Below are 18,311 nucleotides of genomic sequence, written 5' to 3' on the forward strand. Positions count from 1 at the left end.
TATTGTTATCGATTTCTATTTTTTTTGTTTTCGTCTGCTGGGTGACCACTTTCTCACATCCACAAACGGGTAGTATCGAAAAAAATATCGAATACTTTCCATCGGAGCAGCTTGTCGATAGGCTTTTAAAAGACAGCATTAACAAAATAATAGTCCAGGCAATGAATGCTCAAAAAAGGGTACAGTAAAGAAAAAGAAGTTTGGAAGACAATTTTTGACCCCGCAGTTCTGTTAAGGGTGGTAAGGAGGTGAACATATCAAAAGTCCCAACCCCTACACACTCCGATAAGGGGGTGAGGATGGTTCAAAGGTATACCGTACTATTTTTTGGTTTCCCGCATATAACTCGAAAACTATAAATCTTACGGACATAACTGTTACTATATACAATATTGAAGCTTACATAATTTCCTAAAATATTTGTCTCATATTTTTTTCTATATCTTCTCTAGTTTTCATTTTTGACATTTTTCATTTTGTGACATTTTTGAAAAAACACATTTGCCTCCAACTTTTTTCATTTTTTCCTCTCAAAACTTTTTGAAAATCGATGGGAAAAATCCATGCTGATTATGAACTTATAGAGCATTGAATTATCTTCAATTTGATGTATAATTTCACACTTTTACAAAGTTCCCTACACCTTTTGCAACAGCTTTAGTGTTAATAGTGTTGATTGTGAAATCTCCATTTTTGCAACAATAGACAAATTGACAAAGGAATTTGGAGGGAATGTTTCAAACACAATTTTAGACTTTGGAGCTTTGTTAAGACTAGTTAGGAAAAGAACATATATCAAAAGTACCCATTCCTAACTCATGTGCTAAGGGAATGAGGGTGGTTTAAATATAGCATTTTTCAGTATTTTGCTCCCACGCTCATATCTTGAGGAAAATACGTTCAAACGAAATAGCTAACTATTAAAAAATGAAGCCTTATAAATTCTCTACACTTTTTGTTCAGTGGAATTTTGTGATATTTCCAACAGTTCCAAAGTGGAAAGCTGTCGATAAAATAATATCGAAAGTTGGCAGTGTCGATGATCAATGAATCGATAGATTAGGGATTCGATACCACTAGTTCACAGATGTGAAAATGTATTCATTTCATTCTAAAAGTAGCAGCACAGCACAGTGGTAGCAGCAGCAGGTAGCAGCAGAAAGAAGTAGAAGCACTTAGAAGGTGCTATTGCTTTAGATTAAAAATTTGTTCATACCTGTAGTTTATATTTTTCCTCTTATTTAAAGACACTATCTTGCTTATTATCTTGTTTTAATCAACTCAGTGTTGTGAATTTTGCAGTGTTAGTACAGTATGATGGACTAATCAATCTTTGCGCAATCTGCATTATCAGGTAAGATAGCATACCTCTATAGTGAGGTCCACGTTAAAATGGCAGTGGATAAAGATGGAAGAATAGCGATGCAGATTCTCTGCATTAATTAATTATATTTCTACACTGTCAAAAACATAATTGGCATCGTTGTGGAACTAGAAAAGGATAGTAACACCGGCTTTGTCGAATGATAGACAAGGATAGCAAAACCAAAGTTTATCAAATACTGTCATTATAACGTGGACCTCACTATAGCACAGAGTAGAGAAGCACTGGTATATTTATTCCGTGCCTCTAGCTTCTAGCTATATAAATAGTAAAACAAGTAGTATCAACACAAAACTATGTTAATTGATAAAAGTTATTTCTCTTTAATTCAGGAAATAGTTGTCAAATCATAAACGTTTATCAAGATGAGGTTTTTTGTTTCTTGAAGCTATTTTATGCCTTTGATGCTATAATTTTAGTTGAATCTGATCTGATAGTTCAAGTATATTACTGTACCGTAGCAACACACGTATAATTAAAAATTTTGAGACAGGAACGGTACCACAAAACGATACTCATGTGTTAGAGGGGTCTGATCTAGACTAGCCCAATGTAAACCTTTAGGCTATTAATAGTGTGGTCCACGTTATAATGGCAGTGGATAAAGATAGAAGAATAGCGATGCCGATTCTCTGCATTAATTAATTATGTTTCTACACTGTCAAAAACATAATTTTTCATCGTTCTGGACCTAGAAAAGTATAGTACCACCGGCTTTGTCGAATGATAGACAAGGATAGCAATACCAAAGTTGATAAAATACTGGGCTAAAGTGCACGTCCGGTGCCAACATACCTATTATCAAATTTTTGGTTGGGATCGATTTAGTATGTTATTTTGAGCACAAAAATTAAACGGCGTTCACTATTGTTTTTAAAATAAACTAAGTTCAAAGTAGCAGAACTTTACATGCATTCAACCTATAAGTAGCAACCTTAAGTAGCTAAGGTTAGGAAAAGCTGTAGGTTAGGAAAAGCTTTATGTTAGGAAAGCTTAGGTTAGGAAAAGCTTTGGGTTAGGAAAACTCAGATTAGGAATATCATAATTTGATGATTTCGATAATCAAAATGGCTGCTACTCTTAGGTTAAATGCATGTAAAATTGTGCTACTTTGAACTTAGTTTATTTAAAAAACAATAGTGAGCGCCGTTTAATTTTTGTGATTTTGTGCTCAAAATAACATACTAAATCGATCCCAACCAAAAATTTGATAATAGGTATGTTGGCACTGGACGTGCACTTACACCAAATACTGTCATTATAACGTGGACCTCACTATACCTATATCTCTGCGTAAAGGTCTACAACAGAACAACATTTGCCAAATGAATTGATGACAAAATTAAACTACACAAACACGTTTTAAAACATACTACTTTAAAGCTTTCTGATCGGGGACGCGACAGTCAAGGTCTGCAACATTTGAGGACTGATTTTCAGTCCTCTACTGTCGGGGATGTGCAAAAATTTGAGATTTCTCAACTATCGCCTGGAGCAGGCCTAAAGTCCTTCGCTGTAAAAAAGTCAGAAGGCGACCGAATTTTCGCAACATAGGCTCGAAAAAGATTATAATAATTTCAAAAGAAAAATGGTTGACCCAGCAGATAGAGCTCAGCAACTTTCCCAAGCTCTTGTCACCTATTCAATTTCATGTACATCTCTTAAAGTTGACTTTTATCCACTTCCAGCTTGTGAGAACCGTAGTTTCTCTTCTGAGCCTCAGCTTCTCAATATCTTAGCCCTATGAGACAAAACCTAAAAATATATAACTATTAATTTCATCATTATTCTGTGTCTGTAAGATTTCATAAAATCCTTATGATGAGAAAAATAAAGTAAATAATTCAAAATGCGACAAATTGATTCCGAGGGGAAAAAGTGTCACTGGCCTGAAAGGGTCAACTACCCTTTCCCTTGAAAAATATTGAGTACAGAAAGTTACAATTGAGGGATCAGAATCCCAGTACTTGCCTGTCTCTCATGGGATTCCTCAAGAATCAATATTAGGCCCAATATTATTCTTAATCTAGATTTATGCCCTCCCAACTATAGTTGACCCTCCAGCTAAAAGAGTTATCTTTTTGCTGATGATCTTTGTGTGTTTCTGAGCACGCCAACAGAGGTTTCCTTGAATGCTGCTTCACAAGAGGTGACTCAGTCAATTGAGAGGTGGTGCAGTTCAAACTTGCTATGCGTGAACTCCAACAAGGTTCAAGATTTTAGTTTCACTTATAATAGGAGACTGCTGAAAGTAGTAAATGCGGAAAAAGAAGCTAAGTTTCTGGGGTTCACCTTAGACAACTGTTTGAGTTGGTCCAGGCACATTGATAATACCGCTGGAAAGCTTAATAGAGGAATATTTATATTAAGAAATTTTAGGACATAATGTGTCATTGTTGATGTTCTAAAGGTAGTCTACTTTGCTCACATCCAGTCACACCTGTCTTATGGTGCTGTACTTTGAGGATCAAAGGCATATAGGTAGCTCTAAACTATTTCCAATTCAAAGGAAGGCAATCAAACAACTTGATCACCAACCGCTACGAGTATGCTAGCACGCAAAAGAAATTCTATTCATTGGTGTGAAGCTATTTAATTCGCTCTCTGAACAATTTAGAGGTTTGCAAAATCAAGTTTTCAAGCAGAGCCTAAAAATATTCCTAATCAGTAACTTGTATTTCAAGATCATAAATTGTATATCAAGACCAGAATATCTTATATTTGTTTATTTTTTTTATCTTCCTCTTTGTTATTTATTTGGACATTCCAATAATTGTATAATAAATATTCCATGATATTTTGGTTTTTTTAGAATAGTATATTTTCAATTATTGTATTGTATAGGTGTTACATTTATTGTACATGGAAGACCTCAGAAGCGGTTACAATAAAACTTTTTCTATTCTATTCTATTAATTGTCTCCATCCTGCTTGTTCAGTAATATAGGTAGCGAATTTTGTAAAGGTTCAATCTCAGTTTAGCTAGGATTAGTTCTGTTTCATGATAAGTAGTCTAACTAAATCTGTTAATGGGGCATAAATTTAGAGGATATGAATAATTGTATTAGTTTTGACTAGATAGTAGTAAGTAGCAAGTGGTTCTTATTGTGGATTTGTCAGATGATTCGGGTTCTATTATTTCACTCTCATTTTGTGCCGACTGGGTGCTCGTTCTCACATTTCATTTCATCATCTCTCATTCATTCATCTTTACAAACGGAAGCGTTTGTGTGGCATTCATCCCTACATCATTATCACCTGAGCTTAAAATACTCGTCAAGAGTTGCCCTTGAAAAATAAATAAATGGTAATAGTCTCTTTTTTATTGAAATAGTCTCTTAATAAAAAAATAACCCCTTTTCAATTGAAATACTCTCTCCAATAGGATTCTTTAATCTAGTCTGTCTATTACAGTATTATACTGCACCAGATATGCGTGGTGTTCAAGAAATAAGCTGCACTAAGTTTGGTTGTTTGTTGACAGAGCAGGGACAGAGCAGACAGCTGTAGAATGTTGCGGGAAAAGGAGGTGTCGACTGAGAAGAGAGAAGTGAAGCACTATTTGTCGCACGAGCTGATGCAAGAGGTGAAGCAGGCGTCGCCGGGTTCAAGGTTGTCACTTCCTCTGCGCATCAACCTGGAGCGCTACAGTGTTTCCGACAGGCGCGAGATCGTGGCCAAGGTGGAGGGTGGCTGTGCACCGCTGTTCGTCGCCTGTCGACGAGGCAACGTTGAGACGGTGGAGTATCTGGTGGTGAAGTGTCACGCCAACATAGAGCAGAGGGGCGTGTACGAGGTGCCCGAAGACAGGTCGGTGCACTATGCGACTCCGCTGTGGTGTGCGGCCGTGTCGGGCAAGCTATCTGTGGTGAAGAGGCTGGTGCAGCTGGGAGCCGATGTGAACGCGTCCTCAGACACAGGCTCGACCGCAGTGCGAAGCGCCTGCTTCATGACGCACATCGAAATCGTCACCTACCTGGTCGAGAGTGGCGCCGACATCCTCAAGTCGAACCACAGCGGCGGCACCTGTCTGATCAACTCCATTCAGAACATCCAGCTGTGCACTTTCCTTCTTGAGCATGGCGCCTCTGTCAATGCCAGCGACATTCAGAACAAGACCGCCCTGCACTATGCCATCTCCGAGCACCGGACCGAAACCACCAAGCTGCTGCTACGTTATGGCGCCGACCCTTTCTTGAAGAGCATCTGTAACGACGATGCACTGCAGACCGCCTGCCTCAAGGGTGACGCCGAGATATTCCACTACCTCATTAACACCATAGAGTATCCGCCATCCAGGATTGCCGATGCCTACGAACTCTTGGGATCAACCTTCCTCGATGAACAATTGAGAACTCAGGTAAGTTGATAATATGCTGAAGAATGTCTTGTCAGAAAATATTTATTTTGAATCATTTCATAATATATAAAATGAAATGAATCTTCTATATATATAAAAGCGAAATGGCACTCACTGACTCACTCACTCACTCGCAGAACTAAAAATCTACCGACCAAAAACGTTCAAATTTGGTAGGTATGTTCAGTTGGCCCTTTAGAGGCGCATTAAGAAATTTTTTGGCAATATTTTAACTCTAAGGGTGGTTTTTAAGGGTGGAAAGTTCGTCTTTTAGCATGTATATTCTTCTTATTCTCTTAATTATAATTGAAAAATTTCCATACCATTTATGTTAATATAGACTAGAACTTTATTCTATAGAGAGTACCTCTTCGAAACAGTTGTTAACTAGTAACTAAATTAATAATTTTGTTAGATTGGCACCAAGTTGAAGATTGAAATGCATTTATCGCGGAAAAAATGATTGGGCACTGCTATTTCAATCAGAGCTATTCCTGGGAATATTATATTAGTAGCCGTCAGGCTCGCTTCGCTCGCCATATCTGAAATGCTCAAATGAAAAACAGTAAAGAGTGGAATGAAGAATAAATAGTTTCAATATTTACAGTCTAACTAAATTTTCACAATTTTCCACTCCAATATCAACCAACCAGGAAAATAAACTTTTCTTGAACCTGTGTCTATTGAATTCTTCCCTAATGTAACTTGGTATTGAATTATAAATTTTTGGTCCCAAATATGTGTAGTTTCTTTGCCCAAATGTAGTGTTCATCCTTGGTACTATTGAATACGTGTTTCTCTGCCTTGTTTGATGGTTATGATCTGCCAGTCTTATGTGTTCGTTGTTTCTCCTCATTCGCGTGATGATAGCCTGGATGTAGAGTTGTCTTACACTCAGTACTTTACTGTCCTTGAAAAGAATGTTCGTGGGGAATTGATTCTCCTTGAAGCCTATTATTTTTAGTATTCGTTTTTGAAGTTTATAGAGAGGTTCAACATGTGTAAAATTCGTAGCTCCCCAGATAATTATGACGTATCTTAAAATTGATTGCACTAAAGAAAAATAAACAGTTTTTAATGTCTCATAGTTGAGGATTTTACGGAGTTGATAGAATTTGTAGAGAAGCTTCCTGATCCGGGTAATTGATAGATTAATGTGCTTGTCCCATTTGAATTTGTTGTCCACTATTGTTCCTAAATATTTTATTTCATTGACTTGTTGAATTGAAGGGCAATCACACGGGTTGTTGGTGCTTCCACAGTGATGCAGGATTATTGAAGAATCCGGTGGTCTCGTCCGTTCTGTCAGAGAAAAGGCTAAAAATTTCGTTTTTGTTGCATTTACTGTAAGCAAATTTTCTCTTAACCATTTATCGACTTTGATCAATTCTTCCTGTGCCAGATTAAAAACTTCCTCCCAGGTGTTTCCTTCAAATAGTATACACGTATCATCAGCAAAAGCTATTACTCTTCCTCTTATCTTAATTGAACATAGCTCATTTGCATATGCCAAATACAGAATTGGCCCAAGAACTGTTCCTTGGGGAATCCCAAACTTCATCGTTTCCTCTGAACTGAGATGTTCTTCAACTTTGACTTTTTGACGCCGGTCACAGAGGTATGATCTAAACCATGCTAGAGGAACTCCTCTAATTCCCATGGCTTCTAATTTCTTCAGCAGCAAACTGTGATTAACAGTGTCAAAAGCTTTTGCTAGGTCCAGGAACACTGCTGCACATTTTTTGTTATTTTCTAGCTTATCTGTGACAAAATTTGACAATTCTAATACCGCATCTTCTGTACTCCTCCCCTCACAAAAACCAAATTGATTCCTAGATAGTAAGTTGTTTTTTTCCATGTAATTCACAAGACGTTTCTTTACCAGTTTTTCCAAAATCTTAGAAATATTGCTTATAAGTGAAATAGGCCTGTAATTGGTGGCATTTGTTTTGTCGCCTCCTTTATGTAATGGTCTAACACATGTCTCTTTCATAGCTTTTGGAAAAATTCCTTTTGACAGACTTAAATTAAATATGTGAATTAATGGTTTTACAATTACATTTTTTATCGACTTCAATGTTCTATTATTGATTCCATCAAGTCCTGGAGCACTGTCATTTCGCAAACTACTAATAGCTTCAAGAAGCTCATCTTCAGTTACTGGGTGAAAGTAGATGGAGTGTAGAGTTCTTGTAACAGGTTTATATTGGGATATGATTTGGTCTAGTGGTTTTCTTAAGGAATCTATTATTGTCTCCGCCATTTCTTCACCTACATTTGTGAAAAAGTTATTCATGTGGTTGAGCACAGTTTCTGGATTTTCCTTTAGATTGAAAATCCTATCATCTATTTTAATAGCATTCAATTTCATGTTTGTTTTTGATTTAGAGTCAGTAGCATCTTTGATTACTTTCACATTTTTTTATTATCCTTTCCAGCTTCATACAATTTCTCTCTATAGTATTGGTCCTTTGTTTCATGAATTAAAGCTGTGAGTGTATTCCTATACCGATGATAGAAGTTGGTTAAGTTAATGTTGTTTGGGTCTTCCTTTCTTCTTTTGTTAAGTAGATTTCTGGTTCTTATTGCTGCTACTATACCTCTGGTGATTCATGGTTTGATGGGTTTAAATTGTGTACGAATTATCATTTAAGTTACGTAAGTAGCTTAACCTAACATAACCTTTAGCATAACCTTTAGACGGTGTATTCCAAATTAAGGTTTGAAACAGTTTTGGGCAAATGCCTGTTGTTTTTACCTGAATTGTATTTGCATACGAATAAATAAATAAATATATTCTTCTTATTCTCTTAATTATAATTGAAAAATGTCCCTACCATATGTTAATATCGACTAGAACTTTATTCTAGAGAGAGTACTTCTTCGAAACAGTTGTTAACTGGTAACTAAATTAATAATTTTGTTAGATTGGCACCAAGTTGAATCTATATTAAAAGTAGCCCTAAAGAAAAAAGACAAAATAAAATAAATATTTGGAGATATGTATTATAAATCGTAATATGCATAGATTGAATTATTAAAAAAAAAACATTAATGTAAAAGCACCTACTTCACCTACTTTCTTGAATAACATCAAGTGAGATCTTGACAAGATGAAGCAATATTATATTTCAGATAATTTCTTAAGTCTGCGCACAGTATACATGGCTCTCATTTTGTATATCCTATTTTAAGCTTGACCAAACGTTATAGTAAATTTTCCAGTAGATGGCTAGATTATCAGGAAATCTCTCAGGAATTATACTTATTCTTCCACGTGTATAGTGTACAACAAAAATATTCTTGAAAAAATGACGGCGGCTCCTCACATTGGCTAATGCCAGTAGTTGAGGAACGAGTTCTCCTAAGTTAAAGTACAGTATATTGGTGACAAATTTTTCCCGTATCGCCTTGAAAAAACATCTTTATCCAAGTATGATATTATTGACGAATACCTGAAATCTATAAACCAAAACTAACAGTAGTTAGAAGACAGCTCATTTATATATGTACAATATTCATAAATGAATTGCCTTTTGATCTGGAAGCAAGAATTAATTACAAAATACTGAAAAATTGGATAATAGAAAACTATTTCTTTTCAATTTAAAGCATTATCCAATTTTTAAAACATATTTTAAAGTGTGGATTATTTTTTTTCTCTATTATTGTATAAAACCAGGAGACAACCAATGTAAAAAATTTATTCAAGCCTAACTCACTGATTGCAACTCTCACCAGCGGGCAAGGCTTAATTCCTTTTGCTCGTGATGCCAATTAACATGAAAAGTATATAATTATGATTTTGGTATTATTTATGCTTACTTTTTATTTTATTATTTTATACTTTTGATTATAAAATTATGTATTTTCTTTTATTTGTTTTAAATATATATTTATTGTATGGCAAATGAAATGATTTGATGATGATGATAATTTTCTCTTGTAACATCACTCTCGAAACATTCTGTTCATAATTATTCACTTTCAGTGTGCTCTAATGTGTCCATTCATCACTTTACTGAATAATAATTTGAGTCTGTCTGTTTCAATTTGCAGTTGACATTACAACAGTGGAGGATGGCAATAAACTATCGCAAACAGAATGGAGAGGATGGTAAGCCATTACCAAAACTCCCTCACATCCCACCGTCGGAGACATTCAATTACGCTGAAGAATTCACAACTGAGAAGGATCTTGAAATGATGGCTTACGATGTTGATGCTTTGAAAACACAAAGCCTGCTGATTTGTGAACGTGTTCTTGGTGGACAACATAAGGATACACTGTTCAGGCTGATGTATCGTGGAGCCGCCTATGCTGACGACTCTCGATTTCAGTGCTGTATCAATTTGTGGAGGAAGGCCTTGGAGCTAAGGGTGGCAAAAGATTCTGTGAGTATCATTCAATTCAATTCTCTTTATCTCCATTCAATTAATGTTAGACTAATCGCTAAATAATACCAAGCAGTAATCACTAATATCAAAACAGTGCTGCCATATTGTAAAGTATTATAAATTTGATGCTGTTCAATCATTTAATTTAAGTTTATTTTGTCAAAAACAACTGTATCTGAATATTTAGTGTCTATAGCAATGCAAGTTCTGTTGGAGTGGAAAACTGTTGCTTTGATTCGCTCCTTGAACGACTAGTTTGTCTATATCGTTGAACTGGAATGCTTTGTATTTTGCTATAAGGTAAATCCTAAACATCTACTGCCACATCAATATTCACTGTAAAATAAATAGAATCAATAATCTTTCGTCTTATAAATGATATATAGAAATTATAAAATTTATCGACCGATATCTGTAAAACTAGTGATTAACTGATAAAACTGAATTGATTGAAAACTTAAAAAACAATATTTTCGAATATAATTTTCAATTTAAAGTTAACTCGAATTATCAAATGCTGTTTGAAGGATAGAGCATTTTATAGATCTTGGAATTGACGTATAACTGACTAAACATGATTGACATTGTCTAAGAAAGTATTAAAATATTAAAATTCCTTTTGTGAGTTGAATATGAAGAGCGTAACTACAAGTGATTTTTAGGATTTCAACTTGGACTCTTTAATATTGATTGACACTTATTAATAGTTAATAGTAAGTCTGATTTACAATTATTACTGACACTGAAAATACTGTTTTTTCGTTGTTTTTTATATATATTGCGGATGATGCCCACATGAGCTTTTTGGCTTGTGCGTGGGTGACATACAGGTAGCAGACACTGGAGTTGTCAACATGCAAAGTTGAATGGTATTGTTGATAGTGAGGTATTAATAAGTCTAGTGAAAGTCGTGGAAACAACCGAGTTGCTATCGCGTTGCTTTCACACCATCTCTCTCTCTCTCTCTCTCTCGCTCTCTCTCTCTGTAGGTATATAAGCAGCCTAAACGACTAAAAAATCAATATTACTAATTTTCAATTTTTTAGTTCAAGTATAAAAATAAATTTTTGTATATTTTTTAAATGACAGGTGCTGTTTAGTGATACATGCTTCACTGCGCAAGCTCTTGTCAGGCAATATTTCGATCTGAACGAAAGAAGCGCTGCTGGCAGGGCAGGCTGTGAAGATAGACTCAGGTTCAAAGATGTCCTGGCCACTTTCTACCTGCTCACTGATAGAATCCCCGATTGCCAGCGGCTGCTCAGTTTGAGGCCTGTTTTCAAACGCCAGCAAGAGAGCTACGATCGTATACTCAAGTGTATTACATATCTGATCTACTTGATGGTCGAGATGGGACGCTGCGAAGAAAAGTACAATATCGTCTACTCTGCCGTGAAGAAGCTGGTCCAGCTAAATCCTCATTCCGTGTTAACCGGCGATACTATTCTCCATCTTTTCCTGTCTCGTATGAACACCATTAAAAGCACTTTCTACTTCTTGAAAAACAACCAGGTTAGTTAGATTTTCATTCACTAATTTTATCTTATATAAGTGCATGGTGATTTTCTGGGGAAAAATAATAGAATACAGAACTAAACTCCTATTCGAAAAATGAAATCAGTTACATTACCTATTAGATACAGTGCAACTTGGGATGAAAACTTGAGAAGAACTGAAAGGAGTTTTAATGCCACACAAGTTAATTCTATACCGTGACCAAACCTTGTTTGGTTAGTTTCGTTATCGAGAATCGTTTATAAGTCTTCTAAATAAGTGTTATAAGTCTTTTACTCATATTTAACTTGAAATTTTACTCATTACTGTAACTTTTCATTTTTGCATTCACCAATCTTTTCATTCAACTAATTTGTTTCAATATCATCACCAAATCAAACTTAATTTCATTTCGAATGAAGTTGGATTATTTATTATTTCTTATAGGCTACATTGTTAAATATTTATAATATAGATATAGCCTCCATTGTATGAAGAGCATGTCTGTTATAATGTAGAACTTCATGTTACTTTATAAATTCAGTGAAGACTGAGCGTCATCATGTAAACGCATGTCCCTCACAGTATTGTACAACCCAGTGGTGGAATGTAAATATTTTGATGTAGGAATTAACATAAATATTTTAAATAATAATGATAACAGTAATAATAATAACCAGTAACACTAAGTTTACTTTTTTGAATCGAGAAAAATTGAATGCGAGTCATATTTTAGTTTGTTGTTGATTGTCTGAGTGCCTACTCATGTGGGACCCCTCTATTCTGAATAACGATCTATTGAACTGAGAAACATGTATTTATGAATAAAATCAGTTCTACAAGGGTTTTGACTCGCCATGTTTGGAAAATCCATAAAATGAAAAATCTACCGAGTATTATGAATCAAATTGCGCGTCAAAACCGGCTATATATGGACCCCTTCAGTTTGCGGTCAACTTGAGAATTAGGTAAAGAATGTTGATCCATTAACCAAATATGATGTTTCTTCTTGAAACACTAGATCGGCATCCATGACATTAATTGATTTATAGCTGCCTATTATTAAATCCAATTAACTTCATAAAATCCAACATGTAATGTACTGATAATTTGTTGGCTTTTAAAATTAATTTCTCTGTTCGATTCTTTATTTATTATCATGATTTTTATATTTGCAGCTAATCTTCCCGAATATACCTGTGATAAACTTGCTCATCGAATGTGGAGCGCCTATTAATGCACGCAATTTCTCTCACTCTACACCTCTGCATATTGCGGCTAAACAATACAATTTTGATGCTCCAGTAAGTATTATCTGTTAGCTAAATCTGGCCTACTAAATTATGTTATGAACCATACTCATCCTTCATTTTCACAACTCTCAGAATGGAATGTTATTTGTTAAACAGACCAGAAGTATCTATGCGAAAATTTCAAAGGAAACTCACATTTTTCAGTAAAAACTACTTTTTAATTAAAATCATTGTAACTGGTTTATATTACCTTCCGACTGAATAAGGATATGAATTTGTTTTTGAGACACTCCGCATCTGACGTATAGCTTGAATATTATTACCTACAATATTAGACCTTGATGCTCATGACCATTAGATACTGTGATTTCTTGACCTCATTATTATAACCAAAAATGAATGGAATTGTGTTGAGGACTGAGTTCTGAGCGATGGTTGAAGTTCCTTGTATCTGCATCGAAGTATTTTGCACTAATAGAATGTCGGTGTAATAGAAAAATGAAATTATAATAATAAGTATTCTGTGTCCCAAAAAGCTTGAATCGGAGTAACTAATTGTATTCACACCGTGAGAGTATATATAATTATATTCCAAGATGCAGACTTGAAAAGTCTAAGTTGAGCTACAAGCTACAAATTCAATAACTTGCTACCAACTCAAGTTAGATCTTTGCCAAATAAACGTTTTCTCCAAGTATTTAGATCCTGGTTGATTGTGAATCCATTTTATTCAGTGGAGGAATTCATTACTGCTGATCACAACACCATAGTCAATTCAATTTTATGTGATTTTTTGTGTATTTAAAATAATTCCCAAGTACAGGAACCCACTAAATTATCTGATTCAATTGTAAATTTTCTTTGATTCTAATGTAACTTATCTGTTTTATTTATTATTGTCTATTGTTTTTGTTGTACCTGTGTAATTTATTGTATGACTCTTCAATGTGAATTGTCACATGGCTATATGTAACTGGCCCAACAAAAACTTGAGACTTGAATATATTCACATTGTATTAACATTTTTTTTCATAATTATTATACACACAATAATTGTATAAGCACACAATGTATGAAGTTTATTCGGGAATGCTACTATCTTCATTACTACTAGCATTAACGTCATAATATGTTTCAATATTTCAATACCCCACGCTTGATATAGCCCATTCAAAATGATCACTCAACGTTCATAGCAGTGTCTTAATAAGGATTTAATTTACAGAATATGTTGAAATGATTATTAAAAAAATCTTTATGTGATTGTTGAATAAACAAGATGTAGCCTTCTGATCCCAATTTTGCGTTTACATTTTTGTCATATTTTAATCCTAATGCAAAATTACAAGTAGTATTCGGTGTGCCAATCTGTATGATTATATCCTTGAAATTGTGTTACCAATCGTTTTGTTTTCTATAATTTTTCAGACAGTTCAACTACTGCTGGATAGTGGAGCACATCTTGATATGCCCAACAAAAAAGGTGAAACACCAGCCAATTTGATTGTCGAAAATACTGAATCTACGATTGCTCTGGTACCGTATATCTCTCTTCAATGTTTAGCTGCAACCGTTATTGTAAAAAATCGAATACCATACGTTGGAGAAGTATCAGTTCAGCTCGAGAATTTCGTGAGACTGCATGGAAAATAAAATGAAAATATCGTTTAATTGAGGACCAAGTCCCCTCTTCCACTTAACCTTGATAATAGTTATCGCAACACTACTTATCGATGTCAAACACTACTTATCGATGTCAAACACTACTTAACACATCTCGATGTCAAAACGTACTATAAAAGAATCTAATAATTTAAAAATATCCAAATAATATTAAGAAGGACGTAGCAGTTGAATTGCTTATTTTTGGGGATGAAGAAACTCACCCCGAATCATAGAAGTTTATTTGTGTTTCCAATGCTATTCATACTGTATTAAATTGTCGAGAAAATGAATTAGAAACGAATGAGAATAGGAACAGATTTGAAGGAAAAACATCATGATAATCTGAGCATGGGGTTGCACGTTAGATTGGATTCATTTGGTATGTAGCCTAGGCTACTTGTATTCTGATTTGTCTTCATTTTTACTTAATCATTGCACTACAAAATTCAAGTATTTAGAATTTACGAAGATTTTTTTTTATTTTTATTCATTTATTTATTTATTTTACTTATTTATTTTTAAATTTACGAATTTACTCTAGGGCGGCCACTAACGACAGGGCAAGTATGTTGAACATGTGTGTACTCACATCGTCATGCATTGTTGTGTCATCACAGCGAAAGGCTTCAAACAAAGTTTTTGAGGTTAGGTTTTTGTATCTTCGATTTTTTGTTGTTTTTACTTCTCTGCTCTATTTGAGGTAAAATTATTTTTGTATCATATAATTTCCAATTGTTTACTTGCTTACTTAATTTTCGCTGTTTATTTTATGTTAGAAGCTGCTGTCGAACAGTTTTTTTTTTGTTCGAAGCCTCTCGCTCATGACACTTACTACCTCTTGTGTGTAGTGTGTACACACATGCTCAACACACTTATCCTAACGTTAGTGGCCACCCTAAAGCTTTAAAATAGTGTAATCAACTGCTTACTGACTATAATTCAAAAATATATATTGTAATATATTATTGTCAATGCAATTTATGTATATTTGAATGTAATTAACTTATAAGTGTAATATACCAATATAAATGATGAACTTGATGTTAAATGTACTTAAAGAATACAGTCACTTGTTCAATACAATTTTTTTCTATTCCTTTGAAACTTATACAATTACAATTCAATACAAATTAAAAAGGTACAATTTATTCACTGTTTACGCCTTGCGCACTTCGAAGCGGGATGACGACGGAAGCGAATTCAAATTATCCAATCTAATAATTGATATTAAATAAATCAATGTAATAACTAATTTTATTTGATAATTTTTCACAATACAAGGAGCATTGTTGTTAGGTGTACCTGGAAATCTATATGAGATAGAGCGCTGTACCTTATCTCAGATTGTAGAGCACAAAAATACGCCCATAGGGATTTTCAATTATACATCTAGATGGTAACAATCGGAAGATATTGTTGATCAAAAACAAAAATTCATCATAATTGATTTTTTCTTTAAAATTCATTCATATTTGAAAAATCGTAACTCAGTACTCATTGGAGACAGAGAGTTCGAAATGATCTCATGATATTCAGAATTTTATAATCTAAAAAAAAGGCGAGAGCAAATTTTTCTTTCCGATTACTGGATTTGGCAGAAATAGCTGAAAACTGGAAAATGAGCCGAAAATACGAGGTTTTCAGGCCACCTGAAAATCTAGTACAAGGATCTTGTACAAGGAAATTGTACAAGATGTACAATATACTCCTATTACAATATACTCGATGTACAATATACTCCTATTACAATATACAAGATGTACAATATACTCCTTGTACAAATATACTCCTATCTAGTACAAGGAAATTTTGCATGAAGAAATTGGTTCTGGACTTCTCTTATGTACCCAAATAATATATTAAAAAATCAGAACCACAATATAAATTGCTCCATTTTATGCATAATTGACCCCATTTTTCATGTCTATATTGACTGGACTATCCACCTTCTGCTGAGTTTTATGAGAATCTACATAACGGTTATACATACAATATCCTATTTTAATGGAAAGTTCTTTTATTTATTAAACCAAACAATTTTTGGGAATAACGAGTTGATAGAACAAAGGCCTTACTAATATAGCCTTACTGCTATTTCTCAATAACAAGAGATAACTATTTAGCGGTCTTGATGCAACATCCCTATCCTCCCCGTGTTAAATTGTGGCCCAATCGATTAATTGAATTAATAAAAATTTGCCAGGGGCGCTTCAGACGTTTTTTGAAATCCCTCCACCTACGTGCTCATAGCGAATAGCTGATTTATGCACCATCTTGGTTTGAACGGAGAGATATCAGCTGTTCGTTTAAACCCGGAATGAAACACATAATAATTAATGAAAACAATCTACAAGTAAACTTGGTTTGGCGTTAAATGTAGATTGTGATTGTTGCCCCAATTTATAATTAAATGTTAATTGTTGTATGTGGATATATTGTCAAGCTCAAGCTTAATCTTTTTAACTGGTAACAATAGCTGTTGATTTTATAATTAAAATTACTGTTAATGCAAGTGGTGTAATCATCTACGTTTAACGCTAAACCATGTTTACTTGTAGATTACTCTATTAAAAAGTGTTTTACTTTCCTTGCCCTATTACCTACCATAGGTAAGGAAAGTATTGCTTTCCGAAAAAAATTATTAAGGTACTCCAATTTCCAAATTTCTATACGTTTCAAGGTCCCCTGAGTCCAAAAAAGTAGTTTTTGTGTATTGGTCTGTGTGTGTGTGTATGTGCGTCTGTGTACACGATATCTCATCTCCCAATTAATGGAATAACTTGAAATTCGGAACTTAAGGTCCTTACACTATAAGGAACCGACACGAATAATTTCGATCAAATACAATTCAAGATGGCGGCAAAAATGTTGTCAAAAACAGGGTTTTTCGCGACTTTCTCAAAAACGGCTTCAACGACTTCGATCAAATATACCTAGAATAGTCATTGATGAGCTCTATATAAGCTCTATTAACTGCCACAAGTACCATATCTGTAAAAATTTCAGGAGCTCCGCCCCATCTATGCAAAGTTCGATTTTAGATTCCCAATTATCAGGCTTCAGATACAATTCAAACAACAAATTTTAAGTGGAGAAGATTGAGCATGAAAATCTCTACAATTAATGTTTAGTAACATTTTCACCTAAAATTCAAAATAAGCTTGAAATTCGAGAAAATGTGATTATACAATTGCAAACTGTTGATTCTATTAAATCATTCACTATGAAGAGATAGCAGACCTCGTGTGTCTCCAGCGTTATTGTCCTGTCACCAGCTGGCTCAGATCTTGGAATAGTAGACTTGAGATGCGCGTGAACACTAGCGTCAGGTGATCAATTTTCATAACGGCAAGGAAAGTTGTGTGAGTGCGCCACACCAGATTTTTTAAAAATATCTTCTGTTTCTACTTGACCTAGGAGTTTAGGGAATATGATAATGCTCGTCTATAAAAAATGTTGAAAAGTAGGGCTAGGCGCACATTCAAGAGTGATTGATGACATACAGTGAGTGATTGATTGATTGATACAGTGATTGAGTGATAGAGGTCATGCAGAGGTGTTTTTGAGATTCTATCTTGTGGATAGATGCCAGGCTGTGAAAAATGATTGTGAGGGCTCTCAGGTGCTTTCTGAATGGCAGCTGGTTAAGCGAGGGGTTCCTCAGGGCTCCATACTTGGGCCTACATTGTTTAATATATTTATCAACGACTTGCCCTACAATGTTGATGGTAAATTGATGTTGTATGCTGACGACACA

General features: G+C 34.5%; 1 protein-coding gene across 2 annotated transcripts; it reads left to right on the plus strand.

The window, feature by feature from the left end:
* Nucleotides 1–1,096: 1,096 nt before the first annotated feature.
* Nucleotides 1,097–15,637, plus strand: LOC111056782 (protein fem-1 homolog CG6966). 2 transcript variants are annotated; one of them, XM_022344184.2, is made up of 6 exons: nucleotides 1,097–1,354; nucleotides 4,869–5,744; nucleotides 9,804–10,139; nucleotides 11,232–11,654; nucleotides 12,815–12,940; nucleotides 14,318–15,637. In XM_022344184.2, exons 2-6 carry the CDS (start codon nucleotides 4,896–4,898, stop codon nucleotides 14,540–14,542), a joined length of 1,959 nt encoding a protein of 652 aa, XP_022199876.1. In that variant the 5' UTR covers nucleotides 1,097–1,354; nucleotides 4,869–4,895; the 3' UTR covers nucleotides 14,543–15,637. The 2 variants fall into 2 exon arrangements, with proteins under 2 accessions (XP_022199876.1, XP_022199877.1); XM_022344185.2 differs by having other exon boundaries at nucleotides 1,114–1,354; nucleotides 4,874–5,744.
* Nucleotides 15,638–18,311: the final 2,674 nt, after the last annotated feature.

The sequence above is a fragment of the Nilaparvata lugens genome, chromosome 1 (assembly GCF_014356525.2).
Source record: "Nilaparvata lugens isolate BPH chromosome 1, ASM1435652v1, whole genome shotgun sequence".
Classification (NCBI taxonomy): Eukaryota; Metazoa; Arthropoda; class Insecta; order Hemiptera; family Delphacidae; genus Nilaparvata; species Nilaparvata lugens.

Coding starts and splice junctions, on each gene's coding strand:
- LOC111056782 (XM_022344184.2), top strand. CDS start 4,896: ATGTTGCGGGAAAAGGAGGTGTCGACTGAGAAGAGAGAAGTGAAGCAC. Junction 11,655..12,814: donor ACTTCTTGAAAAACAACCAG/GTTAGTTAGATT, acceptor TTATATTTGCAG/CTAATCTTCCCGAATATACC. Junction 12,941..14,317: donor AATACAATTTTGATGCTCCA/GTAAGTATTATC, acceptor ATAATTTTTCAG/ACAGTTCAACTACTGCTGGA.